This window comes from Mus musculus, chromosome 2, assembly GCF_000001635.26.
Source record: "Mus musculus strain C57BL/6J chromosome 2, GRCm38.p6 C57BL/6J".
Taxonomy (NCBI): domain Eukaryota; kingdom Metazoa; phylum Chordata; class Mammalia; order Rodentia; family Muridae; genus Mus; species Mus musculus.
In genome coordinates this window covers 113,816,844-113,830,172 of record NC_000068.7, presented here as the reverse complement: position 1 = coordinate 113,830,172, position 13,329 = coordinate 113,816,844, and the positions used below count along the sequence as shown (strand labels likewise).

At 46.8% G+C, this 13,329-nt stretch overlaps 1 protein-coding gene across 1 annotated transcript in view; it reads left to right on the top strand.

Annotated features, from left to right (window-relative positions):
- Positions 1-1,081: 1,081 nt before the first annotated feature.
- The window catches only part of Scg5 (secretogranin V), a 52,779-nt gene continuing 40,531 nt past the window's right edge, over positions 1,082-13,329 (top strand). The window contains exons 1-2 of the mRNA NM_009162.3: positions 1,082-1,174; positions 2,602-2,834. Of these exons, the coding sequence (NP_033188.3) occupies positions 2,609-2,834 (226 nt within the window). The 5' untranslated portion in view covers positions 1,082-1,174; positions 2,602-2,608. The remainder of the gene's footprint in view (positions 1,175-2,601; positions 2,835-13,329) is intronic.

The window sequence follows — 13,329 nt, the reverse complement described above, 5'->3', positions numbered from 1 at the left end:
GGACCTTGTATGCTCTGCTCTTTATCCTGACCCTCCATGAGCTCCCACCGTCATGTACTGAAATCTCAAAAGTTGTGAACCAAAATTTTATAAAAATGTCCTTTCCATCTGCATTTTGTCAGCAATAAAAGGTCTTCACACCCTGTCTAATAAGTACAACATGAATCGTACAGTTTTTGTATGTTTCTGTCAACTACACAGCCAGCAACCTATTTTTCCAATATTAAGTTGAATATAACTGAGCTATGTTGAAGTCAACTTGAGAGTAAACAGTATTCATTAGTAGTAGGTATTGTGTACCTGAATCCAGGAGAGTGTTTATTATCTTGACTGAAACAGAAAGCATCCAGGGAACCAAAGGCACTAGATGTCTGGCTTTTCACACAAACTTCTGGCTGACAAGTCTTCCAGCTTCTATTCATTACAGTAAAATGTCAGTGGGTTTGCTGCTTCTAGCTGCAGTAAGAAAAAAGAAAATCTGAATTCTAACCACATCCTGGAACTTGCTGTTTACCACAAGTTTCTTGATGAAGGCTTTGCAGCATTTGTACTGTTACTTTTAGGGCCAGGAATCTCCTAAGATCCTGGGTCCCACCGTTGGTATCACAAAATAGAAGTTCCAGGTCTGTTTAGGTAAGTTCTGCATGCCCCGAAAGTGTCCTGCACGTTCACCTCTTAGTGAACTTATGAAGCAATGCTCAGAGCCTCCGGGTCCCCTGGGGCCTTAAGGGAGGGTAGCACTGTCACCAGGGCTTAAGTGCGGGGGTAGGAAAGGAAAAGTACTAGAAGAGAGTATGAACATTCCAGCATGAAACCCATTTGTATGGTAATTCTAAAATCTAGAGGATGTCAATTAAAGATGCCATCTACTTGTGGCAATTGCTTGAGACTGATAAAGGAGGTAAATGACGTTCATAGGGGTCGATGGAGAAAGGGGGCACCCTAGAAACAGCCAAGAGACACAGAGACTGCTTCAGTTGGAGCTGAGCAACATTCCAGGCCTGAGACGCAGGCGCCTGCAATGCCTTCCAGGAATTCTGGGAAGGCCTCTTCCACCTGCTGTGGGCGGGGCCTGGGTGGACCGAGGTTTCGGAGGGAGGTGACGCAGGAGCTATCCAGCACGTCAGCTCCCTGTTTTGGCCTAGATTGCAAGAAGCTCGCCCGCGGCCACACGGTGAGTTCCGCAGTGATGCAGGTGATGCGGTCCGACTTGTCGTTCAGCTGAAAGCGGGAGTGCTTGGGTTCCTTGGGTGTGGGGGAGCATGCCCTTCAGAAACCCTAGCTGGGGTCAGACAAAGGATGGATGCGGGGATTACAGGGGGTGGTTATAAATAAGGGGTGGGGGTGGAGTTCCGAGAGCAGCGATTGGGTAGTTCATCCGTGGGCTAGCCAGTAAAGAAAACATCCTGTATTCGGAGTTCATGAAGAAAGATGGAGATGATGGAGCCTGGTGCCCGCATCCAGCCCTTTTATCACAGCGGTAGATTGTGCTGTTAAAATAGCGGTCCTTGGCTCTTTGAAGAGCATGGTTTTAATGTCTGTGAGTTGCAAGGAAAGGCCGTTAGCTGCAGACAGATAAAATGAAGTATTTGTTTTAGGGAAGATATTTGGCTTGTTCCCTACCTTTTTATTCCCTATTCCCGTGTGAATGCTCAAAAGGGTTTATCTGACTATGGCCTGAAGCACCCATCCTGAACGAGCAGCTGCCAGGGAAGCTGTGTGAAAACTGTTTCCTTGTTCAGCTTCCCGTGGCTTCTACGGACACCAACATGTAAGGCAGATTTATCCCCCACCATGTCACTGTCTTTCCTCTCCCTGCTGCTTCTGCCTCCGCAAACCTTAACTCCCAGAACCGCTTATTACCATCAAGGGGCTAGACGTGCAGGGGGCTTACTAGGTACCTGGCTTTGCTCCATGCTCCTTACATGATTTTGATCTTTATCTTCACAGTAACTCTATAAGATAGATTGTTGCTATCCTTGGTCTGTAGAAAAGGAGGCTGAGGAACTTGCCCAGGAAGACCTAGCTGGTATGCAGTCAAGCGTCTCATGTTGCTTGCTTCCCTCATCACAGAGCAGGATAGGAGTTGGCGTACCTCTCTGCTCGGGATCTTCACCTATTGCCTGCTGGTCTGCTAAGTTCAAACACCCTCGGCCACTACTCCAGACCTTTCTCTGGGATGTTTTTTGATTGTCTGTTTGTTTTTTACTGTTTGGGTCTCCCTAACTCCCTTTTGTTATTCCTTTCTTTCCTTAAACTAGGAGATCTTAAAAATTACCACCCTCCCTATCTCAAATCCAAAAGTGCTTAGATTGCAAGGATCACAGACCATAGATGTGAGAACATATTCCTGTCCTTAGAATCCTCAGGTGTCAAGTTAGAGGGACTAGTTTATCCTAGACTCTTCTGTCTTCTTATTTCCTTCACACAGCGGTTTCCTACCTGGCTTGGACACAAAGCAAACCTCTAGGAATTTTTCATTTGAGTCTCCTTTCAGGGTGGTCCTTCAGCCTCAACTTGTGAGTCATAGTTATATCACCCCAGTTGTGTTATGGTTGCCCATTTTGGCCAAGTTATATAACTTGGTCCTTTCTTCTGCAGGTTAAAAATGGCCTCAAGGCTGGTCTCTGCTATGCTATCTGGCCTTTTGTTTTGGTTGATGTTTGAGTGGAATCCAGCATTCGCTTATAGTCCACGGACCCCTGACCGGGTCTCAGAGACAGACATCCAGAGGCTGCTTCATGGGGTTATGGAGCAGCTGGGCATTGCCAGGCCACGCGTGGAGTACCCGGCTCACCAGGCCATGAATCTTGTTGGGCCACAGAGCATCGAAGGTATGCACTCTTCCAAACTGACAGTGTTTCTATTGTATTTCTGAGGGTTTTTGTTTTGTTTGGTTTGGCGTGTGTGGGGGTATTGTTTTCTTTTTTTACTGGTAGAATCTTATTTAGACCAGACTTTCACTGAACTTCCTATGTAGCCAAGGATTACCTGGAGCTCTAATCCTACTGCCTCCACCTCCCCAGTGCTAAGACGGGGAAACGTATGAGGTTCTGAGGAAGGAAGCTGGGGCTTCAGGCTAAGCAAGCACTCTGGGCTGAGCTGCATACCTGGCACTATTTCTCCTGATATGTAATTTTCCCTACTAGGACCACCTCACAGTGCTGTCTGCTCCAGGGCTCTAGGTTGCTGTGAATAGTGTTGACACATGATGCCCATTTCTGTCTTGTTGCTGTCACTTTGAACCATTGATATGCTGTGTATTTTGGTTGACATTTGATTTCAGGAGTAGATTAGCCTAAATAACTTGAATCTGCAAGCATGCAACCATGGCAAATGGCTTGCATCAAGATAAATCAGATAGGACTCCTTGCCATTCTTTTAGGAAGAGTCTAAACTCTAAGTGGCACCAGTCACCTGTTCCTGTTTATTTAATTTTTTTTTTGAGATGGTAAATATCTGCTCTCTCCACTAGTAAAGTATATGGTTAATCACTCTGCTGTTGCCATGGGGAAGGGTCTCCCTGGTATCAAAAGCCTGTGTTTTTCAGAGCCTTGTTTTATTCACTCAGTCAGTATCCAACCGTGTATTGTCCTCCATATGCACTTTGCAGGATGCTGGGGCACCCCTGTCCTACGTGGTTCAGACTAACTGGGAGAAGGGAACTGACAAAAAGTCATTACGGTGTATTCTGATATGCACTGCTTCCATGGAACAAAGAGTAGGAGGTAGGTCAGGAATAGGAAACGCTTCTTAGGGGAAGTTCCATTTGGCCTGGGTCTTGAAGTTTGCATAGGAAATCCCCAGGGGAGTGTGGTGAAAAGGCACAGAGGAAGGAAAGAGGATGGATTACAGTGGATCTGTCCTTAATCTTGAGGTAATGAGCTGCCATAGCAACGTCAAGACTCCTGTAAGGGATGGGCATTGACTTGTGCTTCCATTGACTGCTGCTCTACCTTGAATTACCACAGCATTAGCAGTTTCTCAGGACACACATTGTCTCCCAGTTACTTCTGTTCCAACTCTGGCAGTCTCTCTCCATTCAGAGTCAAGCCAAGGTGAATTCTGATGTTGCCCAGCCATACAGCGACACTGGTGTGGGGGCTTTTAAGAAGCTTGTTAAGGTGACTGACTGGCAGACTTCATTTCCATGCAGTTATCAGCTCAAGTTCCCTTTTTGATGGCTGTCGGCTGGGAAGTCCCTTGGGAAGGACACTGCCTCGAATATTCCTATGCAGAATATCCTGAACAAGAATGTTCTGTTGTGACATTTTACTTCTCCATTATCAGCCCCTTTAATCTGATAAGGGTGCTGCAATAGAGTCCTGGGAGTGACTATCGGCCACCTTTGTTATCTAAGATGATAGCTACTTATCTCCAGTCTCCACCACATGCGGGGGGGGGGGGGGGGGGGGTCTTGTATGTTCAGCAGGTAAGAAGAATCTTGGAGCCAGTTTAGAATTCTGTCTCTTAAAGCTGAGGTGGAAAATGACAGGAAGTAGATCAAAGACAGTGGGCGGATAGAAATGAAGTACAAACCTTGAGCTTTTCCCAGTCCATCCTGGGTTTTAGATGGATGGCCTGGTTCTTATTTTTGTGAACAGATCACTGTTCCACTCGCCCATCTGTCTGTACTCTATGCTCAGAGACTCACTCACACCATGTGGAATAGCTCCTTCCATTCTTTTACCAGCATCAGAGAGAATCAGTTAAAGGTGTCCCTGCTACCCCCTCCTGATTTTTATAGAGAACACACACAGTACATGTATTCCTGTGAAAACTTCAAACCGTATGGAATGGGGTTGCTATGAGTTTTGTTACCAGAGCTCCCTGGATTTAAAGGCCAACCCCATCACTTTCTGGTGCCGTCATCTTTTAGTAAGTTATTTCTTCATTTCTACTTAGCTTAGGCACGCCTCTGTGGGAACCTTAAAAACAGCCAAGAAGTAGCATCTTCCAAATGTATAAAATTGTTGGCCAAAACCAAGACAAAAGGACAAAGTAAAGACTGCCAGGAAGTGAGTGCCCTTCTAAAGGCAACCTCAGGAGGTCGATGGCAGGAGAACGGAGTCTGAGCCGTGTACACACGGCTTGCTTGCTTGCTACGTGAGATCTTGGCGGCCTCTCTGAGAGGTAATTTTCTTATGGATGAAATAAGGCTTCCTTCACATACAGTCATGTGAACTGTTAATAAAAAGACCGCAAGACCCCGCCTCTGTGTGCAGCAGCAGCAGCAGCATGAGGGCTTTACTTGTTTGTCAGTTTTTATTTGTTGTTTGAGACAGGATCTGTTACAGCCCAAGCTGGCTTTGAGCACTGTATGTAGCCATGGATGACCTTGAACTTCTCACACTCCTGCCCCCACCTCCTGGGCTTCTGATCATCTTTCTAACTGCTCATCACCAGCGTTGGTCAGCTTCCACACCTTATGTTTCCGCCCTCCTCCTCCTCCCCCGGCTGCTGGAGCAGGTCTCTGTGACATGGTAAATGCTACTGTTTTCCCTTAGAGGCAGGGTAAGCTAGCAGCTCTCCCAGGGACAGACTCGGAGAGCTGTTTACTAAGGGTGAGGACTTTGGAGAGTAAAAACTGTCTCTGGTGACTGACACTCTTCTTGAATTGGGGTTGATTGAACCAGGACAGATAGTCTAGCCCTTGAATATTAACAGCCTCAGGTTAAAAATAAAAAAAAACCCAAAACAGCAGCAAACTGTTCTCCTAAAGTGTCAGCTGTTTCTTCCTCCAACACTTTAAGCTACTGAATACTTAGCACTGTGGTAACACTAAGTCTCAAACCACTAAACAGACGTTATAAATATTTGATGATTGTAAATTTTATTTATATTGTTAAAATACATCAAAATATTTTTATAACACATTTAGAACCTTAATTTCATTCTTTTCAAAATAAAAGAGAGCTGAAACTTTTAAAAATTGTATCAAATGGGGGGGAAAAAGCCCTTTGTAAGGTGGCATTATTGAAAAGGCAAGTAGATTTTAATAAGCCTATGTTTGGCCAAATTTGAATAAAGGAGCTGCAGTACCTCTACTTTGCCACGAGGTGGCAATAGCTGCCTCCCAATCAAAGGCTGACAGAACCGGGGCAGTAAACATGGAAGAGGAGTCTCACTTTGTTTCTGGAGAGTCTCTTTCTGCATTTAGAAGGAGGAGGGGATGTGGAAAGGAGGGACAAAGTGAGATAGGGAGGGAGGGAGGGAGGGAGGGAGGGAGGGAGGGAGGGAGGGAGGGAGGGAGGGAGGGAGGGAGGGAGAAGGAAGGAAGGGAGGGAGGGCTGTCTCTTAGCCCAGATAACTTTTCTAAAGTCTCTTTGTAGTTTTCCCCATTCTAGAGGAACCAATGATAACTTTGCCTGCGTCGGTGTCTCCAGTTTTTCCTATGCCCTCTGAGGCTGCCTTGAAATCACTCACACAACTGAAATTCTTGTAAAAAAAAAAAAAAAAGAAGACCTTGGAAAATGATTTTAAATATCCTGTGTGGATTAGCTGCCTGGATACAAATCTTAAAACGTTTTACATGCAGGTAGGCTAGGGAAGATGAAAATGATTGTGTCGTTAAGGCTCTCCAGCGTGTCTGGAAAGGCATGAGGATGGTTCTTTGGATATGCGGAACACAAGACAGATGTAGGGGGAGGGCATTTTGGAGTCCTCTCCTTGACAGGAGTGGCTGAGGCTATCGAGTGGATGAGCTGTCTAGGCAAACATTGCTGATGGGGACAGAGCACCTAAGACGAAGTTCTGAAGAACTTGACACAAAAGGGCTAGGCACCCCAAGCACTGGAAAATTGGGTGGAGTCAGGAGGATTATAAATTTGAGGGTGGCCAACTTTAGACAGTGAGTTCCAGGTTGGTTTGGGTCCATAATGCGGCCTTGTCTCACAATCACAAATTCCAAGTAGTAGACTCAGTAGCTGTAAAGAAGGTTATGGCACTTCAAAGAATAAGCAGAAATTGTCACTATCCATGACTATTGAACAATATAAAGTATTGGTTCATCCCCCAAATAAATAAGATTTTCTTATGGTATTGTCTTAGCTAGGATTACTGCTGCTGTAATGAAACATGACCAAAAGCAACTGGGGGAAGAAAGGGTTTAGTTAGCTTACACATCTACATTGTAGTCCATCCCTGAAGGAAGTCAGGAATTCAAACAGGGCCTGTACCTGGAGGCAGGAGCTGATGCAGAGACCATGGAAAGATGCTGCTTACTGGCTCACTCCTCATGGCCTACTCAGCCTGCTTTCTTAGAGAACCCAGGACCACCAGCCCAGGGGTAGCCCTGCAATGGGCTGGACCCTCCCTATCAATCACAAATGTTCTACAACCTCATCTTATGGAGGCCTTTGCTCAATTGAGTCTCCCTCCTGTCAGATAACTCCAGCATCTCTCAAGGTGACAGAAAACCAGCAAGCACAGAGGTCAAAGAGGGCCATAGAAAAGCAGCAAAATTAGCAAGGTGAAATTTCATGCCTAGCAGCTGCTAACTTAGAGAAGTCAGTTATTTGGAGCCCAGCTTGTCTTCATCCGCCCAGGTGACTCGGTCTACTGCTCGCAGCTCTTGACCGTCTAGATCAGGCCCCGGCTGAGGTGTTTGATGACAGCCTGCTTCACGCTTCAGGGCTAGCTGACTCTTGACATGGCCGAGAGGCCGGAGAATTCATGGAGGACAGTTGCACCCCCTCCACATTGGGGGTTCAGACTTCAGTATAATTTTTAAGGGGACATAAACACTGAGTGCTTATTCCAGCTAGTGTCCATCTGTGGGTACAGGGCCTGAGCTAGAGCTTCTTGTGAGCTCTGTAGCCTAACTCATTCTTCCGAACACCAAGTCCCAGCTGTGTGCAGCCTTCATGGAGAAGCAGCATTTAAACCATGCGCTCGGCCCATTTCTGTGACCGTAACCTGAATGGAACAAGTGGGGACAGTGAACTTTGCTGCCTCTAAATTCTGATGAGGTTTAAAAAACTCTTATTTTTTTTCTAACCCTTTTTCTCCCACCCCACTTTCCATATTGTTCACACGAGAGTTTGGCAGGTGTCTTAGTCAGGGTTTCTATTCCCGCATGAACCAAGAAGCAAGTTGGGGAGGAAAGGATTTATTCAGCTTGCACTTCCATACTGCTGTTCATCACCAAAGGAAGTCAGGACTGGAACTCAAGCAGGTCAGAAAGCAGGAGCTGTTGCAGAGGCCACGGAGGGATGTTACTTACTGGCTTGCTTCCCCTGGCTTGCTCAGCTTGCTTTCTTATAGAACCAAAGACAACCAGCCCAGAGATGGTCCCACCCACAAGGGGCCCTCCCTGTTTCATCACTAATTGAGAAAATGTCCCACAGCTGGATCTCATGGAGGCACTTCCCCAACTGAAGCTCCTTTCTCTGTGATAACTCCAGCCTGGGTCAAGTTGACACACAAAACCAGCCAGTACAGCAGGGAAAAAAATTAATCTAAGCATAGCATTCCTCCCTTCCCGTCTACTTGTAAGGCACGGCTTCGAAGCTGGCAGCTAAGACTCCTTGCACTTTCCTGAAGTGTGGGCTTAACCCAGGAGGCGTCTTGGTTCCTGGAGAACCTTGGCTCCTGGGGTTTTTTCCTGTCAGGCATTGTCTGTGCAAAGTCCATATCTGTGCAAAGCCCGTGGTGTTTAAACTAGAACTCTGTCTCATGTCACCTGATTCATACCATCTGGAAAAAAAACCCCCGGCAACAAGAAGCACCATGAGTCACCTGGAAAGCCGCAATGAAGGATTTTCCACAGAAAATTGACAAAGTGGATTACGTACACAAAGGGAAGGGAAGAGCAGTAACCCAGTTTTGTGTAACATTTATGGTTCGCAGAGCTGCTTTCCTGTAACTGTCTTATTTGATATAATCATCCTAACGACCGAATCTGTTTATGCTTTCCCGCAGTGGCTTGGGTTTTTTAAGTTTGTTGGCAAGCCAGCTATTTTAGGTCTGAGTACATCTATCCCTGCAGACTTGTATAATCCTGGGCTATTTAGTTGAGAAACGATTATGAGTCTAGGCATTATGGTAAACCACAGGTGATTTTGGTGGCTGGTATTTCAGGGACCTGAGGCTACAGGAAGCGAATGTTCTGACAAGTTTCCCTCTTGGAACAAATTGGTGCAAACATCTTGGTCACCGCAGTCCATAAAGAGTTAGTGAAGCAGGCTGGGTTTAGCAGACCACAGTTAGGCACGGCCTTTAAACCTGAGTGCACACATTGGCCACTGTGCAACGTGTGCCATGTGAGTTTTAGCAGAGGGAGAAGCGTGTGGGGTTTGGGGTGGGGGAGGTGAGAGGAGGATGGTATATATACAGCTAGCAGGGCGTACATTGAGATAGGCTATTCTAGTTCATTCTCAGAGAAGTTACAAGACTACCTGACAGTTTACTTTCCCAGTCTTAAAATGGCGATAAGCTGTCCGGTCCATCTCACAGTGTTGTTGTGACAGCCAAATTAAGGGGGATCAAGGTATTTTGAAAAAGGTAAAAAGTGTTCTAGAGACATGAACACTTTGTTTGCTTGCTTGTTTAGCGATGCCTGGAATCCAGCCCAGGTCATTGCCCTTGCTAGGCAAATGCTTCACCACCGTGCTCCATCTCCATCTCACAAAGCACCGCTGTGCTCTCGACTTCCTCTGTGCTCCCATAGTCATTTCCAGTTACAAACAGCTCAAAGTTGAAAGGTGATCCTATCTTCCCGTTCCCTGTGTCCTGCTGCGCTCGGGCCTGAGACACAGCGCTCCCAGCCGTTGCTTATGAATCCTAGGAGGAATCGGTTTCCCTGGCCTTGTATGTACCCCGTTGGCGGTGACGTAGGAGTTAGGATCACAGGGCTGCAGCGAGGAACAATGCTTCGTGAAGATGAGCGAGCCGCAACTTCCCCTCTCAGACTTGCCCTTCCCTTTTCTTGCTTTTATGACTTTATGACCACTTCAGCAAGAGTTCCAAAAGTGAAACATGTCACAAATGAACATCAGGTGCTGCTGAAAGACCAGTGTGCCGATGAACTAGATAGAAATCTGGCCTGCGTTGGACTGGAAGCAGACTGTCTACTTGCTGGCCTCTCTGGCCATTTACACCAACCAGCATCCCATCAGAGTGCCCATTAATGCATTTCCACTTGTATCCATTCAATAAGTAATTAAATTCTTACGTTGTTCCAGGAACTCTGTCCTTCATAGGTTTCAAAACCAGTATGCACTGCTCTTTCAGAATTTTGTAAACCAATTACAAATCGGGCATTATCGGAACCTCTTTGTGAAGGATCGGCTCCGGCCAGAGGAACATGGCCGTGCTGTGGAATATGAGGGTGGTGGCGGGTTCTGATTGCTGTGTTCCTTTATGCTAGCTGAGGCTCCTGTTGGTCTTTATTCAAGAGCCACTCACAGGAATAGGAAAAGCTAACACACAAGAAAGATATGGAGCTGCGGGCTGTGTTTTTGCTCAGCACCTCACTCCAGTAAAGTGGGCTGGCTAACTGAGGAAGGGCCAAAAGGAGGAACAGGCCCATCTAACATCTCCTATCCTGACCTGCAGCCCTAGGTTAAGGAGCCTGAAAGAGAAGTAGGGAAGGGACGTGAGACGCTTACTGCATGTCTGTAGTGTACTGGGCTAGAAGCTGAGAGTCCTATATATAGATTATTACAGAAATGGTTCTCTCAGGGCCAAGGCATTGAACTAGGGAAGCTGACACTGGAAGAATCATCACCATCACCATCACCATCACCATCATCACCATCACCATCACCATCATCACCATCACCATCACCATCCTCGTCATCCTTGAGCAGAGCTTCTGTGAGGATGTATATCATGGAGACTTGGGTTTGAGTAGCAGAAGGAAAGGAAAAAAAAACAATTTTTTAACCATTGTGTCAAATACAAAATGGTTACAGGGTGGGGTGGGGGTGTCAGGAAAGGCCATTTGAGACTGTCAACAGGTTTGTCTTATGTCCGAACAATGGTCACATGAGGCAGGTGGTATATACCGCCCAGCCCCTAAGCTCACACAGGAAAACTCGACCTCTCTCAGAGCCCACATTGTACTTGTCCCTTAAAGCTTCCACGCATCTGGTCACCACCTTGGTGGCAACATTAGCAGTAGTCAGTGGGGCTGGCTGGGGGCACAGTTCATATATTTCTGTTCGCTCTGGTCAGATCCCACGCACAGAGCTCACAAGCACCATCGGAATACCAGAAGGTAGAGGCTGGTGTCTCTTCAGCTTGGTGTTTCTGAGTGTTGCTCAGCGTAAGTCAAATACTTCATAAAGTGAGCCTCTCTCTCTCTCCCAGGCAGCTGTTCACTTGGACATAGTTGATTATAAACTCCCAGAGAGGTGAACACAGACCCATTATGGCATTTTAGAATATCCTCAGTGCAGAGATGGGGAAGGGGCACTCAACCCACAGGAAAGAGACCTGACCGAGGCACAGTGACACTAGGGGCTGAGAAGGCTGCTGAGGGGCTTTCTCCCAGGAGGGGACTCGGAAACTGGCAATCACCCTCCACAGGAAACTGTCCTAATTTTTCTTTGCCTGAGGCAGAGGGGACAGTCAGGGCTGCTGGCCTGCCTTGCCGAGGAAGGCCCAAGGAACTTCCCTAATGCCATCCTCCTAGTGGGACAGCTCAGCAGGCCTCGCTGAGCAGTTTGGATAAATGTGAATGACTAACGTTTTCCCCGCAAGCAGTGGGACTGGATGGGCATGCTGGGAAGGATTCCTTTGCTCTAAACCACGGAGGAGCGTGCCTGTCTCCTGAAACCAAGCAGCCCGTCTCTTCCGTCGTCTCTTCCCTTCTTCCGGTGTTTCCAGGCCTTCAGCAGATGGTGGGAGGAACCATTTGTTGAGTCTGTCCAGACCCTGCATAGTTCTTGGTCACTGAAGTGTGTAAAAACATGGCAAGGATGCAGGTGCTATTGTCTCGACATGTTTACAAAAAAAGGAGAGAGAGAGAGAGAGAGAGAGAGAGAGAGAGAGAGAGAGAGAGAGAGAGAGAAAGCAGCTATTCTGACAGAAAATGATACATTGTACTAATACTGAGAGGCCTTTTCTTTTAATGTGTGAACAGTGAATAGGGCTGTTGGCATTGGCTCTCACTTAACTAGGTCTGTATACAGCACACTGGAGCCTGTAAGTGCCTCTGGCTTTTTTTTTTTTTTTTTTTTTTTTTTTTTTACAGGCAAAGTTTTGGTGCCTTGGGGTCTGGGCCATGGACCAGCAAGATGTGCCTGCAGGCAGGGCGTGGCCAGCTTACTCCCAGCTGGCCAGATCGGAAGGCTGGCCACAGTAAATTGTCAGTGGTACTTAGTCACGTTCCCCCTGAAGCCTACCTGCTCTACTAAAGCCTTCTCATGCCCCTGCCTCAGGATGTCTGTGCTGTTAAGGTTGGTTAGATCACCTCCCTAATCCCCAGGGAGGACAATAAAAGTGTGAAGGGTTGAGAGGCAACTGGCAGAATATGTCCTGCTCTGGGCTGCAGCAGCAGCAGCAGCAGCAAGAATGGGGGAGCACTTGAATTTTGAGCTCTGCTTTTAATAGAGTATGTTGCGTGTCTAGAAGCCAATCTGCAGAGCTTATTCTGCAAAGGTAAAAATACAAACAACCAAATGGCTAAATGAGTCCCAGAAGATGTATGTGCAGCTTTTGTGGATAATGGGGCATGCATGCTGACACTAGCGTTCCATGTCCTCTGGTGCCTTCATGCCTCTCAGACACTCTATAGCACACTAGCTTTGAGGCATACCTTGTAGGACAGGAGGTCAGTATTTTGCTTGCATTGCCCACTGGACTCAGAACATATGCCCCTGTGAGTTCTTGCTTTACAGTAGGGTAGAATGGTGAATTCTCTTTTCATCCTTTCTACCCAGTGTTAAAGCTCTAAAATCTGGAGGAAAAATGATATCAGTTATCTAACATGAGAAACGTGTTTGAGGGGTGCTGGAGAGATGGCTCAGTGGTTAAGAGCACTTGCTTCTGTTCCAGAGGAGGAAGGTTCAGTTCATAGCACCCATATGGTGGCCCAGCATCAAGTATATCCCCAGACCTGATGCCTTCTTCTGGCCTCCAAGGGTAACAGACGCACACACACATTTTGTGCATACATATATGTGGACAAAACATTTATACACATAAAAGTAAATGCTTATTGTTGGGAGCCGCCCCCACATTCGCCGTTACAAGATGGCGCTGACAGCTGTGTTCTAAGTGGTAAACAAATAATCTGCACATGTGCCAAGGGTATCTTATGACTACTTGTGCTCTGCCTTCCCCGTGACGTCAACTCGGCCGATGGGCTGCAGCCAATCAGGG